Source organism: Fukomys damarensis, unplaced genomic scaffold (assembly GCF_012274545.1).
Source record: "Fukomys damarensis isolate Sample0158 unplaced genomic scaffold, DMR_v1.0_HiC HiC_scaffold_24, whole genome shotgun sequence".
Taxonomy (NCBI): Eukaryota; Metazoa; Chordata; class Mammalia; order Rodentia; family Bathyergidae; genus Fukomys; species Fukomys damarensis.
Window position 1 is genome coordinate 57,223,433 of NW_022900936.1, and position 27,885 is coordinate 57,251,317.

The 27,885-nt window shown below is 38.1% G+C and overlaps 1 protein-coding gene and 1 long non-coding RNA gene across 7 annotated transcripts; one reads left to right on the top strand and one right to left on the bottom strand.

Annotated features, from left to right (window-relative positions):
• Positions 1 to 339: 339 nt before the first annotated feature.
• Positions 340 to 15,191, bottom strand: Nepro (nucleolus and neural progenitor protein). 6 transcript variants are annotated; one of them, XM_010630116.2, is made up of 10 exons: positions 15,056 to 15,132; positions 14,244 to 14,326; positions 13,183 to 13,337; positions 9,878 to 9,957; positions 9,406 to 9,537; positions 8,682 to 8,759; positions 6,465 to 6,826; positions 6,108 to 6,169; positions 3,451 to 3,710; positions 340 to 1,195 (listed from the first exon to the last, which is right to left on the bottom strand). In XM_010630116.2, exons 2-10 carry the CDS (start codon positions 14,245 to 14,247, stop codon positions 727 to 729), a joined length of 1,602 nt encoding a protein of 533 aa, XP_010628418.1. In that variant the 5' UTR covers positions 14,248 to 14,326; positions 15,056 to 15,132; the 3' UTR covers positions 340 to 726. The 6 variants fall into 6 exon arrangements, with proteins under 6 accessions (XP_010628418.1, XP_010628420.1, XP_010628417.1 ...); XM_010630118.2 differs by lacking the exon at positions 15,056 to 15,132 and adding an exon at positions 14,446 to 14,883; XM_010630115.3 differs by lacking the exon at positions 15,056 to 15,132 and adding an exon at positions 14,441 to 14,883.
• On the top strand, positions 14,757 to 27,885 carry LOC117283238. The gene is made up of 3 exons (XR_004514214.1): positions 14,757 to 14,811; positions 14,881 to 15,169; positions 27,602 to 27,885. It is a non-coding gene; the product is annotated as an uncharacterized LOC117283238 (long non-coding RNA).

The window sequence follows — 27,885 nt, forward strand, 5'->3', positions numbered from 1 at the left end:
GAAACTATTCCGAAGTGGCCCTCCTGTGATGGTGCCAGTGAAGCCAGAGCCACCCTCTGGGATGTCTCCTTGCTACTCCCCCACCTCACTCCCTGTTTAAGGCACAGAGGCTTTTGGCAAAATTAATTATTCAGGTCTTAATTCCCTGGTAAATTATGAAATTATTCAATTTCTCAGGGACACCAGTCTCAGTTAAGGAATAACATTTCTAAAGACACACTGTGACAGCTTTTGTTTGTTTGGTTTTTTTTTTGTTTTATTTTTGAGACAGGGTCTCACTATGTAATTGAGAGTGACCTGGAACTCACTGTATAGCCCAGGCTGGTCTCGAACTCACAGTGATCCTCCTGCCTCAGCCTTCCGAGTGTTGGGATTACAGGCGTGCACTACCACGCCTGGCTTAGCCTTTATATCCTAACACCTGACACATAAAGCCAAATAAATACTTGGGGATTAAGTGATACATAACTACTTTAAGGGCCAGGGATGTAGCTCACTGGTGCCGCACCTGCCTAGCAAGCCCAAGGTCCGGAGTTTGATCCCCCTAGGCAATGCCAAAAAACCCAAAAACTTCAAATGTTTATTGAACTGAAATGAACTCTTGTGGGATGTTACATGGAAGGAGCTCATCTCTGAGCCTAAGCAGTAGTATTTCAAGATCTCAGCAGCTCCACTTAAAACACAACAATGGATCAACTTGTTAACTGCTTAAAAGTAAATGAACATCTACACTCCCATTAAAGCAAAAATGTCATCAATGTCATCTGTCTCTTTAACAGTTCCTGGCTTATTTTCTTTGAGTATTTGCATCTTTGTCCATGAAACAGTTTGACTTTCACGGCTTCCTATAAGATTTCCATGAATCTGATTCTCCTTAGCTTGTGTGGCAGGATTTGAAAGTCTGCTACTCAACAGCTGCTTACTGTTAGGGCAGCGATCAGTTCTCTGACCTGTGCGGTGTGAGAGTCTCCACTTAGTACTGGTATCCACAGCACTCTTCAGAGGTTCTTGAGGAAACTGCTGAATTTCCTTTAAAAGAGTTGACTGCAACTTTCTTTGTGGTTTCCTTTTTCTCAGTAAAAACTTATTCTGTGATCTTCTTTGTCTCAGATGATGCTTTGAAGTTTTGATACCTGAACCATGAAGAAGGCAGTTGCAAATAGATGTTTTTATGCATTCTAGTTTCTTTGGCAAACTAAAGGATAAAGAAGAAAAACCAAAAGCTTTTTAAAATACCAAAAAATTCTCCATCACTATATCTGATTTCTTACTATCTTCCAACAGAAAATACACAATTTACTTACAGGTGCTATGCCTGTATGTATAATTCCAGGATCATAACAAAAAATAAATAATTTCAACTAAATCTGTGTTCTCAGAGCATAACTTCTCCCTGACTCAGGTTGAAAGCAGAAGTGTCTCCATTTTTCCCTCAAAGTTAACTTCTAAAGTAAGACACCTCCATTATTTAGTACCAGTTTTCCTTCATAGCTGATAATCTGTTCATAATGTAACAGAAGTAGAAATGGAGAAACAGCACAAATTTTTTAAATTGCCAGTATGTAATAATACATATCTTGATAAGCAACTTCTTGTGGTAGGAATGAACAAGGAAAAAAAATATGAGTGAAGTTTATAAAACAGAAGATGGCTTGTGACACAGACTGTCAGCTTTTAACTTTACAGCATGATTTGTATCATGTCATCTTCAAGTGCAGAAAATTCAAAACAGCTGGTTACTCTGTTGTTTTTTTTCCTAAAGAGGATGTACTACCCCACTTTGTGAGTGAAATTTTAAAAGATTTATATAGGTCTGTGCTTCCTATCTCACCTCCCTCTCGCTTTTTAAAACAAAAATTAAAATCTGAGGAGGCCCATTATAATGAAGCAATATATAATCTCTGCTTCCAAACCATTTTCTTATCTTACTGTAAGCAGTGATCTTTTAAGTGGGGGAAATGGTGGGTATGTACATCTGAGTTAAAATGGAAAGAGAATGAAAACAGGAATCAGATGAGTTTTAGATATCCAGTTCTAACACCTAGAGAAAAATCCACCATTTTCTCATCTATAAAATAGGAATACTGCCTGCCTCACAAGGTTAATGTAGACATTAATACATTGTAAGAGTGTACTACAGAAAAATATTAATGAAAGAGCGCTATATTTTGGGAGATACAGATTAATGGTTTAACCAATAAACCCAAGTTTTTATCCCTTCATTGACTTAATCATTAGCATCTGCCTTCTCTACCCTTGAACAAATGCCTAAATTTCCAACCCTAGAACAGAGCCCTTTTAGATCTGTTTTACAGGTCTCCAGGGGGTCACAAGGTAAAAATCCCTCTAGCAATTCATCCCTTAGGCATAGTCAAATTTTTTCCACAGCTGCTAGGTAAGACTTGTAACAAAAGCTTTGTTGGGTGCCAGATTTTCTTCCTGAAACAAAAATGTATTTTTCATAGTTTTTAAAAATTAAATTTTAGCCGGGCATGGTGGCTCACACCTGTAATCCCAGCACTCAGGAGGCTGAGGCAGGAGGATCACTGTGAGTTCAAGACCAATCTGGGCTACAAAGTGAGTTCCAGGTCAGTCTCAACTACATAGTGAGACACTATCTCAAAAAAACAAACAAACAAAAAATTAAATTTTAGAGGGCTGGGGATGTAGCTTAGTGGTGTTGCACCTGCCTGGTAAGCACAAGGTCCTGAGATCAATCCCTGGTACTGGGGGGGGGGGCTTACAAAAAAATTAAATTTTAGATATAGTTGTTCATCTACAGGAATCAGTAAAGTCTATAACTAACAATAAGAGATTATGGTACATATATGGAATATTGTTTGATGGACACACAAAAAGTCAAGCAAATGACTACCTCTGTAAAGGGGGAATAAGGATCTTTTATGTTTCCATCTGAAATTATTACCATTGGCATCTATTTTTCAATAAAAACAAAAACCCTGAAGTGTCTTAACTTCATAGAACGCTTCGTGCAGTACTGGCTCACAACCCTAAACATGTCTAAATTTAAGAATCACAGGAAAGGAAGATGTCAGTTTGTGGAGTTTAGCTCCTATGAACATCAAACCTAACTCTGATCCTGATAGCACAGAATAGGCCTTCTGCACCCACAAAGACATGGTGCAGAAAAACCCACGAAAGCACGAGCTTCCCAAGGACTAGGTCTGTCTCACGTAGTTGTATCCCAGGATTAGCACACCACAGACATTCTTAGTGCTTTCTGAATGAACAAACGAGAATGATGAGTATAAATGATAAAGTCCAGTTCACCTAAATTTATTTTCTGCCTTTCAAGGATTAACTTTGCTTACACAATAAAAACAGATGAAATTACACTTTGAGTAGATCTCACATTTAGTACCTGAAGGCCTGGCAGACATCTCTCTTTTAAAGAAACTTGAATATATATAATTTTTATAATATACTTACCTATAACCTTGAGCTTCTACATGTTTAAGCCGGTTACTTTTAAGAAGTTTGCTACCCAGAAAGGTGACTTGAGCTTTGAGTTTTTTAGTCCTGCACCATACAACTGCCATTTGGATTTCTTCAGAAAGTTGTTTGAAAGTCTTGGCCTTTCGGAATCTCTGCACAAAACTTTTGGCATAGAGAGTTCCTATCACTTTCTGAGAAGAATGTTTGGTTTTTTTTAGTTTGGATTGAGAATACTTAGATTCAAAGCTGGTCTCCTGAAATGTGAAAAGGTATGAAAATATACTGACTTCTACTCACAAATATAATAAGGAAATCTGAGTTACTCACAATTTCAAAATAATATTTTTAAAAGGAAGATTTTTCATTTAGTGAAGAAAGACTTTTTCACCTAATGAGCTTTCCTTTTGTCTTAACAATTTTTTTATCCACTATTCCTGATACAACTTTCCCCTCACTCCTGCACACCGTACTAACACAAGGCCCATCTGCTACTGAATAAAATGGACACAGGAAGCTCAATACAAACATTGATGTACATACCCAACACACACACAAGAATAAAATTTCACATGACTAAATATTGCTCCAAGCCTAACAGTGAGAAAATAAATCACTGATGGGCCCTTCACCTCTGTTACTGGACTGTCACATTTGTTTTTAATTTATTCTATCCTGAGTAATCCTCCTCAATGATGGGTCATACATGTTACTGAAGATACCAAGGTGAAGGGGGTCCATAGAGCCCTGCAAAGTGCTTGGCAGAGTAAGCCTATCAATCAGTTAATGAACAATTACCTAATATGTTAAAAATGTTTAACTGAGCATTTCCAATTCTGCTTAAACCATTTCTAACAAGGCACCTTTATTCAACCCTCTTTTTCTTTTTCTTTTTTTGGTACCAGGGATGGAACTCGGGCCCTCGCACTTGCGAGGCAGGCGCCAGAACCACCGAGCTAAATCCTAAATCCCCGGCCCTCAACCCTCTTTTTCTATATCAAGTTTAGATTTTACTTTTACTATTCCTTTATGAAAATATGCCACCTACCAAGTCTGCTTCTAGTCTCCATTCAAAATGTATCTTCTTTCCAAATTTCTCACACCCAGCAGAAATTTATAGAAGCCCATCAATATTCTGTTTGGTGACCAGTAAGAGACTTTCCCTAAAAGCAAACTGAGCATGTTGGTGCCATTTGCTAAAACTACTGTCGTGATTACTCTTGAATAAGGGATGCTGACCAACCATCTTCAAAACCACTTTCAAGGGTCACAAACCACCATGGTTCTCCCTGAGACACAGAAGTAAAATAACTATTTTGGAGACTGGTGTAATGGTAAACAATACAGACTGAAACCAAATGGCTTGTATTGTGTGGCCTGTACAAGTTGATCAGTCTTTGTATGCCACAATTTTCTCATATGAAATACGGAAACAGTAATAAAAGCATCTACTTCACGGGGCTTTTTTGAGGATTAAGTTAACCCATATAGAGCAGCAATGTCAGGGACAGAAAGTATTCGCTATTACTATTATTCCTCCCTCTGAACTCATGAATTGGGCAGAATTAAATGCAGGCTGGAGTCTGTAAAAAGTTCAAGAAAGAAATACTTACTAGAAATGATTAAGAATTCTTAAAAAGAATGGAAGAACTAATCCCCAAAGCAAGACAAAAGTCAAGTAATGACTGGGTGATAAAGAGTGGCACTGACTTATTTATCCATTAAGTTCAGAACAAAGAGAATTTACAGGCACTAATATGAAGACTCGTGTTCAAGCTTAAGCTTCAATAAGAGGAAAATAGAAGCCTCATGACAAATGATGACAAAAATGCTAACAGTTGCTAAAAACATCTAACATGAATTAAATGTTTACCATATACTTTAGACTCAGTTGAATGCTTTCCATGCATTAAAACTAACCCAACCCTATAAAGTATATTCTATTATTATAAAATGGAAAGATGTAGGGCTGGAGATTTAGCTCAGTGGTTCTGCCACCTGCCTCACAAGCTCAAGGTCCTGAGTTCATTCCCCAGTACCAAAAAAAAAAAAAAAGATGTAACATTCAAAGCACTTACAGGTCACACAGCTGTACAAATCTGAGCCAGATTCAAACCATCTGTAAATCCCAAACTCTTAACTGCAGTACAATCCATACTTATGATGAAGCTTATGGTGCCTTTAAAATTCTAGAGAAATTCCTACCAAAACATTCCTGAAGGCATTCTAGTAACTGAGTTCACTGGATGCATTTTTAAAAAATCCCTTGTCTCTATTCATTCAAAAGTACACACCGATCCAGGAGTGGTGGAGATTACACTCCTGTAATCTCAGCTGCCCTAGAGGCTGAGACAGGAGAATCACAGTTCAAGGCTAGCTTGGGCAACCTAGCAAGACTGTCTAAATAAATAATGTTGGGGATAGCTCAACACTCCGTCAATTTAATCCCCATTATCACACAAAAAAAGAAGGGGAGGGAAAAAGATGAGGGGAGGGGAGGGAAAAAATAGAAAATCACACACTGAGAACTAGAGACACCAAGTTTAGCTGGGAACAAAAAGAGAAGGAAGATTAAATCCTTTCCTTTATAAATAGCAAACATCCTTTACAAAGTAGCAAAAATCACAAACTGCATTCAATTTAGCCAGACTAACCTGAATAGCTTTGTGTTTTACCTGTTTGCAGAAATCTCTTACATCAAGTCCTGATGACTTTTCTGTGAAAAGGAAAATCACAGATACAAAATCTTAGGCATACTATTTTCAAATCACCAACAAATTTTTAAGTGAGTTAATTGTTTTGCTGGGTTACCACAAAAGAAATAAAGGAAATAAAGCAAGCAAAAAACTATGAAGGAACAAGTGCTCAAGCTCAGAAAACAGGTAACCATACCTTTTTAAAGATAATCAGTATAGGTTAACATTAAGAAGAGATACTGAATTATTTTTATATAATTCATGCTTTCAAAGGGTTTATTTAATTAGAATATGTGTTATATAAAAGCAAATTACCTTTGAGGACTCTCTTATTCTTTACTGGCTGTCCAAGATCCTCATTATTCTGTACATTAATCTTCATCTGTTTAGCCTTTTTGGAAATTCGAAGTAAAGTGTCTTCACTTGATCCTGGTGATTGCTCTTTTTTACAAAATAGTTTATTCAGCAACTTAGTTACTCCTTTAGCTGCAAAAGCTGTAGGCTTTTTTTTCTTAAAGATTTCAAGACAGGGCTGTCCTAGAAATTCGGTAATATCAGAAGGAAAAGTATAATCTTTGAAGTAAGGCATGGGTTGAATCCTAGAGACCTCTTGAAGCAATCCAAACAATGGCTCATATAAAGAAATCAACCTTCTTAATACATCTTTATAGAGAACCCTAGAAAGAAAAAATGGATTCATACATTGCCTACTACTAACAATTTGCACAACACATAATAAATTTCAAGATTTAAAACTGAAAATACTATCAAGCTCTGCCACTGTACATAAAAAATACTGTGTATCTGTAAGTAGTCAAATTAATCCAGCCCAAACATAAAAATCCAAGCACAAACTGTTTCTCAAAAACAACTAGCTAGGGATATGTCAAAGGATGCAAAGAAAAATCCTGTGGGTAGTTTTATCTAGATCAGTGATAGCAAACCTTTTAGACACAAGGGCCCAAACTATAACCCAAACCCACTTATTTATCACAAAATGCCAACACTGCAAATAAGCCTGAATATTGAGGTTTTAGTTTAGAAAAAAAAAACAAAAAAAACCCATACATTAACATCCTTTGTCTTAAAAGGAAAACAACACACATGTCATAGGTTCACCACCACTGATCTAGATGATGAGATTTCAGGTAAATTTCAGGCTGACATTTAGTTATGTGTGAACTCCTTAAGATAAGCATGCATCACTACTGTACTCAGCAAAAATTAAATCTCTTTTCACTACAAAAAAAATAACAAAGGTTAAATATTATTAAAATAATGACTGGTAATTTAAATGTTATTATTTCTAAGAATAAGTAGGATAAAAAACAATATTAAAAACAGTATGTGAGATAATCAGATTAAGCCATTAAAGCAAGGCATCTTCAATCACTGAAGACATAGTATTTTCTACATTTTTTCATTTTGTTACATTCAAATTAGAGCTAATGATTCAATTATGAGTCTAATTAGCCGTCAAATCATTTTCACTATGTATACTGAGAAATGCAACAGTGTGCCTCTTTAGTTTGCAAGTATGATTACTATTCTTTATATCAATAATACACCTCAAAAACTTGATGTTTCAGTTGGAAGAAAACTCTAGAATGCACATGGAAAGTCAAATTGTATTTTTCATTGCCATTAAAAAGCAGAAACCAAGTGACACAGAGAATCAAGTATATAGTTTGTAATAGCTAAAATTTGGAAACAACCCAAATGCCCATCAACTGGAGACTGGATAAAGATGTGGATTTTCTATAAAATGGAGTACTACTCAGCCATAAAGAATGAAAAACTAGAGACATTTATAGCTAAATGGATGCACAATGAGACTATATTCTTAAGTGAAATAAATAGAACACACTTGAGTAAATGCCAAATAGTTTCTCTGGTGTGAAAAACTAAAAATGTAAATAAGGTTCAAATGGTACAACTGATAGTGTGAAACAGGAAGACAGTGCTAAAGGGGAAGTGGGAAGGGTGAGGGAAAGGAAAGAAGGGAAAAGGAAAATGTGCAAAAAGGAAAAAATGGAAACAAAGTCTTTGTAAATAGGGGTGAAGGGAAGGCAGTGGTATGGGGAAAAAATAATAACCAAGACCTATCATGTAAAGGTACAGGATCCCAATGATAAATGTAACTATTATTTACTTTAAATGTACCAATAAACATAATGGGGGAAAAAAAAAGAATCAAGTATAGCCAGCCCAGGAATCATTTAAACAGCCCATTATAATATAATTACTGCCAATAATTTTTTATTATTACAGTTCCTATATCCTAGGAATTAATCTGTTTACCCATTTAGTGTTAGGTCAATCTCATGGGCTTCAGATAGGAAGCCTCGTTCTTTGTCATAACCATCAGCACTTACCTTCCCAATCTACTTACTACAAGTAAACTGGTAAGATGAATAAAGAGAATTCCCACATCTTCAACATGACATGAAACTATATGAAACACTAACAAGAAGGCTAGGCTGAGATAGAGAAATGAAGAACAGATGAAAGGTGTCAAAAGTATATACATACCACAATCTGCTCACCAGCCCAACCATGACAAGATTTAAAATAATGAACTCTCGTAATCCTAGGTGTTTCACAGTCAAACTGGAGAATCAATTTAAGGTGGGAAAACAATACCAAAGAAGTGGATTTTGCAAATTACAATTATGAGAGAAGAAACAGACTGGAGTGAAAAGAATCTTCTTGAAGGCATTAAGCCTTAAAACATGTTTTGTTAGCTGAATGTGGTAGCACATGCTTGATTTTCAGCATTCTAGGAGTCTAAGGCAGGAGGATCTCAAATATAAGCCCAACCTAGGCAACTTAGCAAGACTGTCTCAAAAGGAAAAAAAAAAATTAAAAAAGGGCCAGGGAGGTGGCTCACTGTGAAGGCCCTGGATTCAAATTACAGTGATGCTTTTAAAAAAATATAAACTAAATGATGCTTAAAATTAAAAAAAAAAAACAACTCCAAAATGTAAACTTAAAAATATATACACCCTAGAGATTTATTATTAAATATAGTTTCAAAGATTAAGAATTTATAACCCGTCAATACTTAAGATAATACATGTTAGAAAGAAACAGGAAATCTCTGGCAATGGCTATCCAGCATTTACTAGAAAAAGGAGGCCAAGACTAAATTTTAAGAATTCCCGTATTAGAACACTTTTACACAATCAGAAATACTGCCAAATATAACCAAACAGTTCCCACTCACAAGAAGGTTTTTCAGTATGTTCAAGGATACAGAAATGCCTTGTAGCAGCAATCCAACAAGCGGAGTAACAACTTGCAGACTCCCAAAACCTTCATCAACACCAACTCTACCACTGGTTGGCTGGGGATACCACATACTTTGATAGTCGTGGTCTGATTTTCACTGGACAAAAACAGAAAAGTACATTACATTCATTTTTAAATATAAAGCATTTATCTAACAGTTTTCAAGTAAAGATTTGCTTGGTAACATCTCATTGATGTTTCAATATAATCTACTGTGACCCTGATTTCAATGTCATGCTGGTCACTCTCACATACCAACAGAGGTAGATTTACTATCACAAATGCAAGTGCCCCTTATTAAAACAAAATTTGTACAGCAGAGGTATAATTGGTTACATCCCAAAACCAAAAAAAAAAAAAAAAAAAAATTCCAAAGGAGATCACAACAGGACATCAGGTGCCCATCCCATCACATCACAAAGCAGTGAACCACCTACTTGGGAGAAAACAACTCAAGCAAGTCTTCAATAGAGCCTTCCAAATCCATGTTTTTCAAACGTTTTAAACATTGCTCAACCTGAAAGAGCAAAAGCAGCTCAAATTAGTATGTATAGCACACAGGCAGGATCACTGATAGGACAAGGAAAGCAAAGAAACCAGACTTTCAAAGTATGAAAACACGCTAAATGTTACAGGATCCATTATTTTAATAGAAAAGAAATACAAATACCAAAATAATTGATTTTGGTTACAAATATGGAATTTATTCAGACCAACAAATTTCTGAGATTTCTGAGATCAGGCTTCAGAATTACGATATGCCAAAATGTGCCTCATGCTGTAACAGGGACCAAAATGTATAAAGTTAATTCTCAAGATAATTTTGCTGAGGTAACATGATTTCTAATAGTGAACTAAGAAAACAAGAGTAAGTTACTAATAATTAATAGTCTGTAAGTACTATTTCAGAGGTGAGGAAAGTAAGTCAGTCAATGAAAAATGTATGAACACCTACTCCATGCAAGATATACTGGGAAATAAAGTGGTATATGAAACATTTCCCAAGTTTTAGTAGCAAACTTAAGATGATATGCAAAATATTTAATTATAAAAAAACAGGTATACTTCATTTAAGATTACAATACTCTAGTCTTTGTTTTTCTCCATAGTACTTAATACCACCTGTTATACCACTGACTACCTTTCTCTCCAAAATATACTATAAGTTACACATGGACAACATATTTTGTTCATTACTATAACCCAGTTCTTAGAACAGTGTCAGTAGGCATTCAATATTATTTGTTTATTTAAAAAAAAACAAAGGCAAAGTCATGTAAAATCCTGTAAGAATTCTATAGTTGCCAGGAAATATCACACAAAAGAGATGCCTGGAACTCCATCTCCATTCTGAAGGTTGTAAAGACCTGGAAAGAACTATACTGGTAATACTATCTTCCTAAAGCTATGTATATAATACTAAAAATCCAATCAGTCATGGATGCTTTTGTCTTAACAGTTTTTGGAATGATGGCAGCAACAATCCTTAAATTCTCAGGTCAATTTCTAACTTTTTCAAGTTTTAAATCTGCATTATCCTTTTTATTTTACTTTATTTATTTATTTATTTTTGGTACCAGGGATCGAACTCAGGCCCTTGAGCTTGTGAGGCAGGCACCAAAATCCCAGCCCTCAAGTTTTAAATCTCAACGCTGTTCTTTGAGAAAAAAGGCACTGACAAAGGCAGCAAAGTTCTTGGAACATAATAGGTCAACTATGGCTCAAAAGGAAACGAGAACTTTAGCAAGGATGATAGGACATAGAGGAAAATAAGTTTTCACTCACAAGAAGAATCAAGAATATTTTGTGCTTCACTTGGGGAAAGGCTAAAGAGAGACTGATTCTAGTATCTAGCCTTTGAAGCCAGGAAAAAATGAGCTTTAAAGGATGTAAAAATTTTCTGTAAACTGTGAAATGTTAAGCAGATATAAAGCAGTAGTAGTAGTGACAACAGCAGGAGGAGGAGCATGCGGCATACTAAGGGTTCCTGGGGAACACTAAAAAGGTTACTGTACCAAAACACAGACTGTAGCAAGTGTTGTAAAATAATTACAAAGAAGAGTTCCAGATAGCCAATCAGGGAAAAAAAAAATGTAACTTGAAATGGAATTACCATAACATACACTCAGTGTTACACCTTGACCTTGGACAGAAGATTATCAATACCAGGAAGCCTTAAAATGGAACTTAGAGGATGAGAAAGCTTTTTACAGGCAGGCATAGAGAGGGTGGTCATTCTAAACACACAGGACCAGAACAGCAAGGACTGGCAAGAGGAAACAAACGTGATAAGCATGTATATTCATTAAGAGTTCAGGCTGTTTGGAATACAACATACCAAAGGCAAAAGAGAAGCCTGAGTTAAGAAGGTTGAAGATGCCAGACAATGGCAGATCTCATAACCCAAGCTGAGGAGACTGCTGTTTATTTAGGACACAATGGAGAAGTCTTAAAAATTAAAGTTGCTTAAAGATGATTAACCTGGTTTTGGTGTATAAAATATGCAACGATATAGGAATACTACAGGGAGAAACAAAAATCAAGGTAAGACAACTCCAAGTTAACGTGGTCTAAAACAAGAAAAAGGCAGAAGCAGAGACTAGAAGCAGAGAAAGTTTTGACTTGTTAATGTGACTTACCAAATGAGCTACGTAAAAGAAAAACAACAGAATACCAAATTGTATGACTGGTATGACTTGTATGAATTGAATTATTCATAATCCAGAAGCAAGAAGGGGAAATATGTACAACTTAAGAGTTAAGCAGTTTGCCTAGGTATTAGAAAACTCAGATAAAAGCTCCTCTACAGAAGAAAAATGAGGAAAAGACCATGAACCCAGATCTTTCCTTATTGAAGAATGCTTCATACTTTTTGCCTTAAGTTATTAGTTGTATCTGTAAGGTTAGTGACTATGTATGTCTAGACTCCTGTACAAATAGCATCAAGCACAGTCCCTGGCACAGAGAAAGTGGCAAAAACTACTTGCAAAGTAGCTCTGTCATATAATGGATAGCACACCAAACTTCCAAATATTACTTGCATAATTAATAAAATGAATAAATAAATGAACACCTAAGAAACTCAGTTTAAGAGGTTCTCCTCTATAGTGTAGCCTCCAAGGTGGAGGGTCCAATTTTGTCTTACACTCCAAAGATTATATAAAGTCACTTTGATGGTTGTTTTTGTTTTGTTTTTTGGTACCAGGGATCGAACTCAGGTCCTTGTGCTTGCGAGGCAGGTAACAGAACCACTGAATTAAATCCATGGCCACATAAAATCACTTTTTACAACTTGCTAGATGCACAATTATTCCAGTGTACTACTGATTAGATTATTTATTCTATAATGAAGTCCATAATTTTGTTCTTTTTACAGTTTTAGGATTTTAATTATGTTCAAAAAATTGTTTCTTAAAGTCCAACATTTTGTCTTGATCGAATCACTTTATCTTCGAACTGGGCAAATTCACTATTATATACATTGCACATATTGAAAAACTTTTTATTTAACCCACTAAAAATGAATAGGAAAGAATTACTAAAAAAAAAAAAACTTCCTTTAGAATAAAAATTATTTTTTTGAAGCAGTTTTAGGAAAGCTGTGCAAGAGGGAGAGCCCACATGGAAGAGTGGTTTACAGATCTATAAATCACAAGTAATTTACTGAGATTTCCATCAATTACAAAATAGTAAGTGGCAGCATAAGTTACATCTCCACAAAAATAGCAGGCTTCCTCCCTACCTGTCTGAGGGCCAAATGAGGTTTGTGACGGCCCATTCTGTTGTGGTTGCTGTACAGGACCGAACATAACACATCTGTTTCTGCATCCAAGGTCTGGCTCCTCAGAGACTGTGTGATGAGATGGCATTCTTTAATTACAGCTGTAATACAAAGTTCTGAAACAGAGATGTTTAATGAGACTTAGTGTGTATTTCTACATTGTGTATATGAAAAAATAGAGTGAAAAAAAAGTATCTTTTCTTATTGCTTTAAAATCTTTTTTTAAAAATGAATCAGCCTCCATAAACATAACAAAGGATTCTAAGTATGCTGAGAAGCTGGGAAATGGTGATAGATGACATAAACTCCAGGAAATCAACAGAAATCAAAACAGAGCATCACTGAAACAAGAATATATTTGCTTTGCCTCATACTTTACCATTTAAGTAATCTTTCCTGTGACTACATTGTAGTCACGTGGGCACACATGAAGCTCCATTTTGTTATGCATGTAAGCAAGACAGAATGAAAACTTTCACAACCTTCAAAATAAAAGGAATTGTATTTGGATACCACTTTAACACAGACAAGAATATGCAGCCTGTGCTCCGTATCTATAGGTTCCACATCTGTAGATTCAACTAACCTCAGATGGAGAACACTTGGAACAAACTGAGTCTGTACTGTGTAGACATTCTTGTCATTAAAAAACACAATAAAACAACTATTCACGTAGCATTTACATTGTATTATAATCTAGAGATAATTTAAGGTATACAAGTGAATTGTGTAGATTTTATACAAACACTATATATACACCATTTTATACAAGGGAATAAGCAGGATGGAGTTCCCAAAACCAATCCCTCACAGCTACAAAGCATGATACTAAAAAAGAGAAACCACCGTGGCCACTGTAAGTTACAGTATTTGGTGAATGTCTAACTAAACATAAGTGCCTAGGTGTTTACTAATCTGAAAAGCTAAGAGAATGGCTCTAACGCAAGCATCAGATCATCTCATTAGGTGGGTGGAAGCAGCACAAAGGCAGATTTTCTACATAACATAGAAATTTTTCTTACTCATGAGATTGAGGAGCTGATTTATTTCCCATAACTAATTGGAATCCTGTTAATGGTTTTCTGAGCAGAGGAAGAAGACGGATCTGTAAATTTCATAAGACGGGAAGGGAGATGTAATTTGACTGGCTGTACTTAGTAACATAAATTTACTAAAATATTTAATATTAATAGCCGCCATCATCTGAGTGCTTATTTACCATACCACGTTGTGTTTCAAATGCTTTTCTTATAATATCTTTTATTTCCTAAATCAGACGTTAAGAGGCAGGTACTATTTTTATTCCCATCTGAAAGTGCACTGAGGAACAGAAAGGTTAAATAACCGTCTCCCAAGCTCCTATTATATCCCACTGACTTAAAACAGTCTTCATCATAGTCTGGCAAAGCACTTTAGTTCACAGAGCACTCGACCTGAAAGCCTATACGCCCATTAACCCCTTTAGGGTTAGGGAGATCAAGTTTCGTTTTATAGATAAGGAGGCGAGGTCCAAGATTATGATTAAGGTCCAAAGTGCTTGGGTGTCGCCCCCAGGTCCTTGAAGGCAGGAGAAAGGAAAAGGACAGAAAGGTAAGCTCGCGGGGCGTGACCCAACACAGGGTCCCAGGCAGCCCTTTAACCCGGTCCTCCGTCTGCCAGGCAGGTCCTGCCTTAGCACCGCGTGCTCTACGGACCACAGCCGAGCCAAAGCCCCACAAGGTCCGGCGCCGCTTCCCAGCGTCCCCCGAGCCCAGGAAGTCCCGCCCCCACGTGTTTCCTGGACCTAAGGCACCCCGGGAAACGTCGGCCTTCCTCCTACCCCGACCTCACTCACCCAAGTCGGAGCCGGGGTCCCTCACTGTCACAGTGCTGCGACTCCCGGCTTTAGGGATCCTCACGCGGTTCCACGGCTCCGGCACCGGCCGCACGGCAGCAACCATCTTGCACGGTAGGGGAGGACCTGGTGTGGGCGGAGCTGGACTACACCACTTGGTCTCTGGGGAGGTGCCAGGGGGCGGAGCCGGGAGGAGAGGGGCGGGGCCCGGGCAGGGCTGAAGGGGCGGGGTAGCTCAGGGTACGGAGTCCTAGACAAAAACAGTGGACTGGGAAGACCTGGTAGCCCAGCTCCCAGTGACCAAACCCGGGCGGAGAGTCTCTTGGCGAGGAAACCTTAAACTGATACTACTCCACCAGAATCTGTGACTGGGGCGGGGAATCGATATCTTAACCCCCCCAACACACACACACACACACACACACACACACACACACACACACACACACAAGATACTGTGTCTCACGAGGCATTTGAAAGATGTGGAAACAGGCCCAACACCCAGCTCCAATTCAGCCAGTGGGAGAAAAGGAAAAAGTGAGATTAAAAGGGATGTGTGGAGTTTATAACGAAAAAGGTATTTAGTCTGAGTAGTCAGGAAAGGTATCCTTCATACTTTAGATAACAGCAAAACTTTGATCACATCGAAGAAATATCTAGAGGTCATCTAACTATTCATCATTCCAAAACTCCCTGCATCAGTGTCCAAGACAAGGTGATATTCCACGTTCTGCCGAACCTTATCGCATTACTCTTTCCGATAGTTCACTTAATCTGAGCTGTACTGATACAACATTGCTTAGCCGTAATGTGGAGAGGGGAAGTTCATGCGTTTTGGAGATAGTCATGATTCTTAATTCCAGCTCTGCCATTTATTAGCTCTGTGATCTGTGGAAAGTTGCTTAATTCCTCCAGATCTCTGAATCCCTATGAGAAAAAGGAAGATGATAATAATAGTATCTACCTCATAGGAGTGTAATGTGCTTTAGAACAGTGCCTGTCATAACAAATTTACTTTCTATAATTAAGTAGTATTTAATGTAAGACTTACCTTGTTGAACTCATTCTCTCTCTCTCTCTCTCTCTCTCTCTCTCTCCCTCCCTCTCCCTTTCCTCTTCCCTCTCCTCCCCTTTCTTTCTGCAGATACTGTTTCCTTTACCTGGACCATCACTACAAAACAATCTTCCTTTTTCATCCCTAGAGTTGTCATCTTTGGTAATTCTTCCTGAACACCTTATCCTCACTCCATATCTTATATAGAGACCCCTTTGATGTATTACAGTCCACAGTGCACTGTTGGCCTGTATATGTATTAGTGTTGCAGCAGTGACAAATTATCACATCTGTAGTGGCTGGAAACAACATTTGTGGAGGTCTGAAGTTCAAAATTAAACTTACTGGACTAAAGTTGATATGGCTGGTTCCTTCTGAAGGTCTAGGTAGGGTCTAGGGAAGAATTTGTTTCCTTGTTTTATGGCTTCAGTTTTGTTTTGGGTTTTGTTTTTTTTTTTCCACTACTGGACCTTGGCACTGAGATATACACACATGTAAGACTCAAAGTCTTACTTCCACTCCACGGAGCGTGAGTAGCCAAAAGGCCTCCATGATGCTGAGTCCTATAGCCCAATGATGACTCTGGAGGAAAGATGCAGGGTGTTACTTCCGAAAGCTGTGAACAGCCAAAAGGGCCTCCACGATGCTGGGACCTATAGCTCAGCAAGGCTTCGGGAGCTTGATGGGGGAATGAGAAACCCAGGAAGGAACACACCAGGCTAAATGGTATACAGACCTTTATTAGTCTGGCCAGACGGCACTCTCAGAACCAAGTAGCTGGCTCAGAGAGGCGCCAGCTCGGGCTGAGGTCCTTTTTATATGGGGGTAAAAAAGGGGGTTCACATTTTTAGGCTTGCAGGCAGGGGACAAAGGTCTGCTGTTTTGAGCTGGTGGTAAGCAGCCACATATTCGACAGTCACATATTGATGAGTAACAGATACCTATAGGATGTTTCAAAGGTCAACAAGACATTCCGGATGAGCAAACAGTTCGACAATTAACTTGGGGTCTCTATGTCTAGAACCACTAACTTACATGTTAATTCGGATCAGTACTTCAAACAGTACAAGATTGCCTTACATTCCTAAGCCAGCATTAGAACAAAGGTCAGTGCTATGGCTACAATGGGAGGGGGTTAGAGCACTGTCTCCTAGGCCCTTTCTCATTTAGCATGGGCTTGTAATTCAAGTCTTACACACACACACATATGTGTGTATATATGTATCTATAATGTATACACATATATGTATAGATACATATATATAGTTGTGTGTGTAATATATCTATACACACACACACACACACACACACACACACACACACACTTTTTTTTTGAGATAACGTCTCCCTGAGTCATTAAATTGCCTGAGTTACTAAATTGGTGTGCTTGAACTTGCAATCCCCCTGTCTTGGCCACCCAGAATGCTGGAATTACAGGTCTGCACCAACCAACCCAGTGTGTTTGTCTGCTTTTCCTAGCTTTTGGCAACTTGGTTTATTCCCTGGCTCATATTCTCATCCTCTGTCTTCATAGTCAGTGGCATAGCATCTCTCAGTCTCTTCTCCCACCTTTCTCCTTTTCTAATACCAGAAGACACTAGCTAGGATGGAGTCAAGTGCTTGTATAAAAGGGTTGACTTGAAATTCAAAAAGCCTTAGCTATCTGAGCCAGGAAAAAAAATAGAGATAACTATAGATATGGAGATGTTGTAATGCAGTAATGAAAAGAGATGCAAGAACCCAAGAATGAGAGCTCTGTGTACTCAGCGGAGGAGGTTTTTAAATCACTAGCAAGAGTGGAGGATAAGGAGATGGAGTTCTGCATGAGCAATGAGCAGTCATCGATATTGAAGTCAGAGCTTCCTGAACTGGGGACTACAGAAGGAACACGGGCTTTGTACATTAAGAATTTAGGCTGTAGGACCAACCATGCTTTAAAATTATTAAACTCAAAAAAATAAAAGACTGTCACAGACACAAATGGCCATTAAACACATAGAACCTTGCCTATCTCATCAATAATCCAAGAAATCTGTTAAAATAATTTTGAGATACTATCAAATAAAAAGTAAAAGGAACTTTGCTCTATGTTAAGGCCTCCTGCCCCAGCTCTTAGAGGTGATTCACAATTTGAAACACTGTTGTAAATATATGTATAAGTATGAGTTCTGGCAGGTTTTGCTTATTTCTCATTAATGGGGATTAAACCCAGGATCTTGCAGTGAGCTACATCCCTTGCCTTATTTATTTATTATTTAATTTTATTTTGAGTTAGGGTCTCACTAAGTTGCCCAGGTTGACCTCAAATTTGTGATCCTCCTGCTTCAGTCTGTAAGTAGAGTGAGATGAGCAATTTTTGATGAGGTATTTTATTGTTGTTGTTTTAAAATAATTTATTGGGATTGTTTTGATAAAGCCAGGCACTTGCAGAAATCAAAATATAAGTAAACTGTATCTAATTAATGCAAAAGTATTTTAAAATTTTCAGCCAGTTTTTTGCCCAGTACATTGACAGCTGTTGATACAGATTAATACAAAAACAATGTAAGCTCCTAGGATCTGCCCAGCACCAGAGAGAGAACATCCTTTATGTGAGCAAAATCCATAGAGAAAGGGCTTGCTCTCTACTTACTTATCGCAGCCCAATGATGACATATCAGGAAAAATTACCTAGGTGTCCTAGGTACCCCAACAGTCTGGAAGGGCTAGATTCCAAACCTTAGGCTTTCAGCCATCAGGGTAGTGCCCTTGGCTGGGCTTCTAGAACTTTCCTGCTAGAAAGATGATAACAGGACAACCAGTGTCATGGCTCTCCCAGAGATGTTCAAGTATCCACTTCTCTAAATGAAAGGTTTTTATTTTTTTAAGCAGTTCAGAAAACTGTACGTATGCTGATTCCTATATATATATATATACTCATCAAAGGAAAAGTCAAGAAGGATTCTAACAAAAGTATTAACAATGGACATTTTTCAGCAGTAGGACAGAATTTTTTTTCCTTCTATGACCTTGTTTTTCTTTACCATTTGCTATAGTAATGAGAACAAAATTCATTTTAATACGAAAATATTGTACATATACCAAATCTTTTTTGTACCCCAAATCTTAAGATATGTGTCTACATGTTGTGAGCATGAGCCATGTGTCAATATCTTTACACATGCTTTTCGGCCCATTCATTTATGACCTTTCAGCTTCAACCTCAAGCTTGTCTACCATACCGGGACTGGGACTCCACAAACTACTTTGCCAGCTGGTAGTACCAATATAGGCCATTAGAGGGAGGTGGAAGGCAGGAGGAAAAGAGAAGTTTCTTTGTTCCCTTACTCCTGAGAGTGTTCCCCAGCAACAACTCCAGGTAAGGCCAGTTCCAGTCCGACTTTTTGACATTTCTCAGAACTATTTTTAACAGACACTAGAAGCACCTGATGGTATTACCTCCTTAGAGATGAGTCCCCAGTTATTTGCCTTATTTCCCAAGCTACAGGGAAGTAACTGCTTTTGCATGTATCTCTGTGTTACCTTAGTGTTGTAGTTTTGTATTTCAATTCTTAATCCATTTAGCCAATTCCCTGTATTCCTTAAATTCTCTTTATCACATGAAATACACATGAAATTGTTTTTTTTAACTGAAGGTCTTTGACTGCTGTATTTGGAACCAGAAGAGGTCCCAGGACATAGTTTTGAATATAGTGTTTTGTAGGTGGTGTGACTATGTCCTTAGTTTTGAGCACAGTAATGATCTCTTCACCCAAGAGAGACAAGATATGAGAAGCCCATAGTATGCTTATTATAATACTGTAATGTATCATCATGCTTCATCACTCAAGGGCACTTGTGATGAAAAACTTCCTAAAGTTCTTTGAGGAACAGATTACCTTTACTCTAGCAGTGATGCTTCTGAGCTCACTGAAGAGCCTTCAGAAAATGGCAAGCTTGGGTCTTCACCTCCTAGTTCAAATTACAGAAGAACAGCCCTAAAGAAATGACATATCTTAGAGTATCAGGGCTGATCTTAACTGAAAATTCAATTCTGTGGGTTGCAGATTTACAAAGTAAATGGAATTCAGACTCATAAATCTCATATATGAAAGTTAGAGAGAGCATTTATTGGTGAAGATGACTGTGGGTCTTGCAATAGGATCCATCTAGTTGGGCTCAGTAAAAGCTGGAAATCTTGGAGAAGCCTGCCTTTGTGTGCCTAAGGAGACTGATATGAAGGCCCTGTTATAATCTCATAACCCAGCCCAGCCACTTCTCATCATGTCTAGGACTATACCAAGGGTTAGGTCTCTGTTTGCTCCAGAACAAGTAAAGTCTGCATGGAAAGAAATACTTTATACTCCATAATAATTGCAAAGGGTTACTCACTTTTAGAAACACAGAGGAAGTAATAATAGATTTTAATGCTATTAGACCATAGGAGATAGAATATTAAACTCTGAATCAGGCCAGATATACTAATATGATGACAAATTGTGGGTCATCCTATGAGTTACTAAAGAGTCTTGGAGCCCCAAGTATAGCTAGCTGTGTCGCCTACATTTAATGAGGTTAAGATGCCAGAATTTTCCTGTCAGAGGGAGGAAGGCAAAGGGTTGAGGAAACTGAAGTGTCGAGGTTGGGATATAGTCTGGGTTTTGCACACACACCCAATAATCATGTCTTTTGAGAGGACTCAGAAGTCATTCCTTTCACCAACACATTGAGAAATACCTTAAGGAGAGGCTGTCAATGTCTCTTTATAGTATTCTCCACAGTAGTTGTTTTCTGTGGGTTACTGTGATGATATAAAATACTGCCATTGAAATGGGCTCTCTGATTTCAGTGGGGATGATACAGTCCCATGATAACAAAGACCAATTGGCAGTGATTAATTAGAAAAGGCATAGCTAATGCATTTACTGTAATAAGCAATAAGAGCAAGATGGCAACCAGATTTTTTTGGATAGTGGGAATCAATAGTGGTGTTTAATTAATTAGGGAATAACTGGAATGAAATAGATTACAGTGAATTAGAACACTACTTTATATTATAGGAACCATAAAGTTGATCTGAGCACTAAAAAGGAGGATATGGCCTCTTACTCAATTTCCAGACTTAAGTTTAACAACTTAAGATGGATGAATGGGAAACATAGGAAAGAAAAAAAATCATTAATTTATAAATGTAGTTGGAAAATAGGAATCCAGAGAAAATTATGGAAATAAGAAGGCCATTGTCTGACCTTTTCTCACCTTTGTGTGAAAGCTAGCTATAAAATGATTCTCTGACTACTACCCTGAAAGTTGGTCATAGAATGCTCATGTGACAGGTTTTGCCCTATACCTGGAGAACGGGAATGAAGGAAGACATGGAGAGACAGGAAAATCTGAACAAAAAGGCATTGCTCAGTTCCTCTTGTTTTTTACCAGGGTCTGTACCTCCTTTTGGCCACAACCAAAATGGATGATCAGAAACTACAGTGAATGTTTAATGTTTTAAAATTTATTACAGTAAAAGACACATTGCAATTAATTCCCCTCAAAATATGCCCTCTCACTTTGAAAAAGTGTATCTCATAATTCTTGTCACTTTCTGAAGCAGATATCAAAGTCCTTTTTAGTGAGTGTCTTCCCAATGTGTTATCCAAAAATATGGTGAATGTGGCTGCTGAGTGCTAGCCAATGGAAAGGCAGGCTTGTAAAACCATTACAATATGTCCTCATCCATCTTATTCACCAGCTCTGATACCATGCAACTTCTGGCTGTTCTGCAAAGTCAACAGACCATGAAAGGTAAATAAACCTTTTGCACTAATTTAGGACATCACGGCAGCCATGACAGTGCAACTAAAGATACTCATATCTACTTTTTCAGCCAACTTAGTATAAAGCATACAATTTTTCCTTGGTATTTGAGTCAGCATTTCTTATAGCTCCCATATCACATAAAACTTTGGGTAAATAAGTTTTTCATGCTTATCTCTTGTTAATCTTGTTTTTTGTTATGTGAATGTTAACCATAAACCTTGGAATGAGCAAGGAAAAATGCTGCCTTTTTCTCCCTACATAGCCACGTCTATTATCTATTACTGGATATAATTAATGACATAGTGAGTTAAGACAATCATTGTAATGCTTACCATCCTGTGGGTATATTAGCTTTCCTGTTTCTGGGACAAATTACCTCACATCCACAAATGATCCACTCGATCCAAGGCAAGAACATCATGGTTGAAGGGTAGGGTGACAAAGCTGCTAGTTCATGGCTACTGGCTAGGGGAAGCAGTGCTAGAGAAAAAAGAGCCAAGAACCATTAATAATACCCAAAGTCACACCTCCATAACCCATCCAGAAGTGTGCTTTATTGATTTTCTTCTATGGGTTTCCCAAGCCAATCAAGTTGTCACTATTAAGACTAACCGCCACTTTCCCCCTTCCTTGTCAACTTGACACTCAAACTCCTCTTCTTAAACAGTACTTAGTTTCCAAATAAACACAAGGTAAATTTTCCGCTCAACATGATACAATTGGAACACAATAATCTCTTCTTCCCCAAAGTCTTAACAGTCCCAAGCATTGCAAAAATGTCTGAGTCAAAAGTTTCATTTGACTCTCAAGGGAAAACTCTTAGCTATGAATGTGGCTTTTTTTTTTCTTAAGTTACATAATTCCAAGGCACATTGGCTTAGAATAAACACTCTCATTCCAAAAGTGAGGAAATTGGAGACAGAAAAGAATAGGATCAAAGCAAGAGTGAAACCCAGCAAGCCAAACATTAAATCCTGTAGCTCCATATCTGGAATCTGTGGCATGTGGTAGTGAGACATGAGTTCCAGAGGACTTGGGTGGCTTCAACTCTATGGCATTGCCCATTGTAGCCAACACAGCCTCTCTGTTAGTCTCATTCTCCTCACAGCCTGTATCTTTCCTCAGCAGACATTCCACATTCCTGGCATTTCCGACATCCTAGAGTCTCCACTGCACCTTTAGATTCATTCCCACAGTTTCATGTACCACTCTTTCAGGGCTATGTGCCTGACCTCCCAGGTCTTTCTTTGAAATCTGGGTGGAAGCCTTCTTGACCCCACAGCTCTTCTATTCTGCATGCCAGTAAAACCAGCATCACATGGACAGTGTCAAGGTCTGCTTTCAGGAAAAGCAGTACCCAAGCCTCCGTGGACCAAGGCTGCAGTGGTCTCTGAGTAACTGAATGGCTCGGGCTCAATGAAATAATTTCTGGGTAATCAATTTCCAGGAGGCCCTGTAGACCTGGGATCCTGAAGGAGACAGTGGTGGGGTTGCATTAAGATGAGGAAGATGCTAGGGAAGAGGCATTTTATTTGCTTCATTTATGTTCCTTTTCTTAGAACTGTGATCTTGTAGACTTTCTCCTCTGCATCCCAGGTCCTCTGTTATCCCAGTCACTTCTCATGACTTCGTCTCAGGTAACCTTCATTTCTTCATTTCAGTCATGCCATTCTCAAAGTCATGGCCCAAATCTAGTTATCAAGAAGAGTTGTTTCAGCTCTGAAATCACTAGTTCAGACATTTCCTTCTGACTACAGATGGCCATTTTTTTTTTTTTTGATACCAGAGATTGAACTTGGGACCTTAAGCTTTCGAAGCAAGAGGCAGAACCACTGAGCTAAATCCGTGACCCCAGATTTTTCAACTTTCCTACTCAAGATACTCCATATAAAAGGCTGGATATTTTGCTCAGTGGTGCCACTGCCTGCCTCAAAAGCACAAGGCCCTGAGTTCAGTCCCCTCCCAAAAAAAAGGAGAGGATGACATCTTTTAAAAAGTGCAGATTTCCAATGCTGAATGTCATTATGTTGTATACCTTAAATGTACCGATAAAATTAATTTCTAAAAAAAGATATTCCATATATTGGATTCATGTTTTCCTCCTATTTCTGAGTGCACAGCTGGCATACTTGTCCAACCTGTCTTGGATTAATGTGGCAAAATCCCTCAGGAGCAGCAGTGCTTCTTCTACACTCTTTCCCTTTCAGCAGTGAGAGAAAAACCTAAGCAGGGCAAAACCACAGGATGGAATTAGGGGCTAGGGGAAAGCCAGGGCAGGGGAGGAACCTTGATCAGATCTGCATGTGAGCTAGGAATATATTTCTATCCAAAACTGAGGTGCAGTGAAGTTAGGTCACTAGCTCAAGGCCACATGGCAAGTATTTAGTGGAGCCCAGGTTTGACTGCCTCACACTGGACCAGATGGCCACACACATTTGTGATGTTCTGCTTTCTTACACATTGAGAACTTGTCTCTTTTTGTATACTCCTGTTACACATTAAGAGTTTTTATCGGCCAGGTGTGGTGGCACACTGTAATCCCAGCACTTGGGAGGCTGAGGCAGGAAGATTACTGTGAGCTCGAGACCAGCATGGGCTACATAGTGAGTTCCAGGTCAGTCTCAACTACATATGAGACCCTGTCTCAAAAACCAAAAAAAAAAAAAAGAATTTTTGTCATTGATATTGTTTTGCTTTTGGAAATGCTGGGGATCAAACCCATGGCCTCACACATACTAAACAAACACTTAGCTTAATCCTCAACCTGAGAGCTTTTACTCTAGTGTTTAGTCAAATGTTGCCAGCCAGTAAAAGATTAATTTTCATTTTTTTCAGAAAATGGATCATGTGTGTTTGCTACTGTTGCCTTCCAATGCTTAGCAGAGTATATGACATATAAACATTTACCAAAATCTGTGCCTTGAATATCATAACTCCTAAAATTTGTGTGTTGAAATCTTAACCCACAAGGTGACATTAGGAAATAGAGCCTTTGGGAAGCCAATTAAGTTATAAGGTTAGGAGCTCTCATGAATAAGATTAGTAGCCTTCTGCAACAGGCCCAAGGGGGCTCTTTTACCTGAGTCCATGATGAAACTCTATAAACCAGGAAATAGGACACACTCTCCCCCCACACCACCCCCACCCCCACACAGAATCTGTTGGCACCTTGGTCTTGGACTTGCAGCCTCTAGAACTGTGAGAAGTAAATATTTGTTGCCCAGTTTATAATATTGTCATTATTCCAACTGAATGGAGTATGATATCAAATGAATAGCATTAGTGGCTAAAGGAAAAGATAGGAACAAAGTCAATAAAGTGGTTATTTCTCCTCTCTTCTTTAACTGCTTTGGAATGAGGGAGATATGACTTATTTTGAGGAAAAGCATACAAATATTTTCATATGTTAAAGATAGGTTAATCAAGAACTGACTATATCTAAGTTAATTTTTTTAAAAAAGAAAGAGAGAAAAATTAGACTGAGAGGCACCAGGTAACACAATTACCATACAAACTTATCAAGATAAGTTAACATCGAGGAAGCCAAAAATGAAAGACCAAGAAAGCCAGCTCCCCTTACCTTCTTGACACAATGCAAAGGCAATAAGTGACAGCCACCTAAGGACTCTTAATGTGTAAGATACACATGCACACACACATGCACATGTATGTATGTTCTCACTTTACCATCAGTATAGTATTACACCAGATACATACTTGTACACATGTCCCACTTACTAAATCCATAAGTGAGCTGCCTTCCTAAGGGAACCTCCCCCTTCACTTATTCATTACAAAGGGACAGGAAGAAGCCCAAGGCCAGAAGGAATGTAGGTAGACAAGTCCAGGTTAGGATCAAAAACAATCAAGAGAACAGTATCATATATCTACACGCTCCCACCTGGTGAATGAGAAAGATATTAGTTCTCAAGAAAAGGAGCCAGGGATAAGAGCCATGCCACAGAAGCTGTCTCTCCTCTTTCTTTTCCACATTTTTTCTGAATGAACTGTCTTTCGCTATACTAAAAAATAAAAAAAAGAAAGATCTGTCCTTAGTGTTCATATTTCAAGTGATACTTGAATAGGAGAAATTGTTTATATGGCACTTAAGAGCTGTCTGTAATTTCTTTTCCTGAGAAAAATTATTACTTAGGAAAAAATTACCGAATTTCTGCCATAGAGACAGATTTTATGCCCAAGTCATTCTCATTCGTTAAGTCCTAGTTCAGAGGCTCCTTGTTTTACCTACACCATCTGAATGCCCAGGCTGAACACCTATCTCACCTTACCTCCTCCTCTCTCATGATTCTGCCTAGTCCGCCTTGTTCTTGAGGAATTCTGAGTTCTGAGAGCACCTTCATGCAGGTGAAGCTCTCTCCCACAGCGCTGGCACACAGTGCTCAATAGATACTTGATGAATAGATATTCAGTGGCTCAATTGACTCCTGAATAGAGAGGCCTTTTAGTACAAACAAGCTCAGTACTGGCCTGGAACTAAGAATTCCCTAATAAAAAAAAACATAATAGCATTGGAAGTCATTGGAACACATTTGAGGAATTCAACATACGGTGATGCCTGCTGTGCTTATATCACATACAGTAGTCTCCAAACTTTTCATTGATTCTAAAAATTATCCTTCCTATAGATTTTACTTAGAAATGCTTTCTTCTACCTTGAGATTTGAGAACTTATCACTTTAGTGACCTTAAAAAAATTCTCTTTTAAAATGTAATTTGCACACAAAGCTTAAGGAGACAACCTTTCTTTCATTGAGGATCAGGATTAACATGTCTCATTTGAATTCCTGAAGTGAATTTTGTTTGGAGTTTGATCTGAATGGATAGGTTTAAGTCCTAGTTTAAGACCTGAAATATATAAAAGCATATTTACACATTTCCTGGACCAAATGCTAAACCTAAATGTTGAAAGCTAACCCTTTCACAAGAGTCTTATAATTATCCCCAAATATATGACATGATTGTTGAAGAAAAGAGTTTGGAGATAGAAATGAGAAGTTCCCAGTAAACAATAAAATTTAACTAAGTTAAATTAAAATTCCCATAGCTGAAAAATTAGACTGTTAGAGGGCAGCCATTCAAAAGTCATTCATTTAATATATTCTTTGTTTATAGCATTCAGATTCATGTTTCAGTGTAGGTGAATAGCCTTAAAGGCAATTATTACTAATGACTTGTTCAATACCAATCTTTTCCATCAGAGGGCAGTAAGGGGCTGTACTGAGGTTACTTTTTCCCAGTTGGACTTCATGACTACATTTAGAAGGAACCTAATAATCCCAGCTGCACAAACCTCAGACAGAATGGAGACAAATCAATTTATCCTTGGCAGAGGAGATTCAGATAATCAAAGAAATGTCTCCCAGGCAGAATAGAAACATGATTTCAAAGCTTGGCCCCTGAAGAGGAAAATCCTGTGACCTGAGGCCTGGTTTTAGATGAGAGTTGTGTAGCCTAAATTTATTTATGTGATCCTGGAAGTGGCTAAACTTTAAAAAAAAAAACTGATAGGTAATTGGATGTATTTTCTCTACATTAAAGACTAAATGCCCAAAAATTGGACTTGGAGAAATGGAATCACTATTTCTAGAATTTCACAACCTTGAGGCAAAATTTCCAAGTCAAATTTATAAGGTGTATAGGGACTTAGTTGCTTGTTTTGCTTTCTTCTCTATTGCCAGTTACCTCCTGAGAGCTGGGCATGGATCAGTAAGATCTCTCCACTGCAGCTGCCAGCAAGTCTGTGCCTGATTTGGCAAGTTTCTGAAAAGGTACCATGGCCTCCACCCACCAGGCTCTCTAATGGAACATAACACTGGAGAACTATGCCAAGGGCAGAACTAAGCGTTTTAGTGTCTACTGCTGAACCCAGGAGCCATCTTTTCTGCTGGAAGAAAAAGTTGGTACTGAGTTCCTTAAAGCACTTCATTTAGGAGCTAAATGGTAGAGAAAGATTATTTCTATA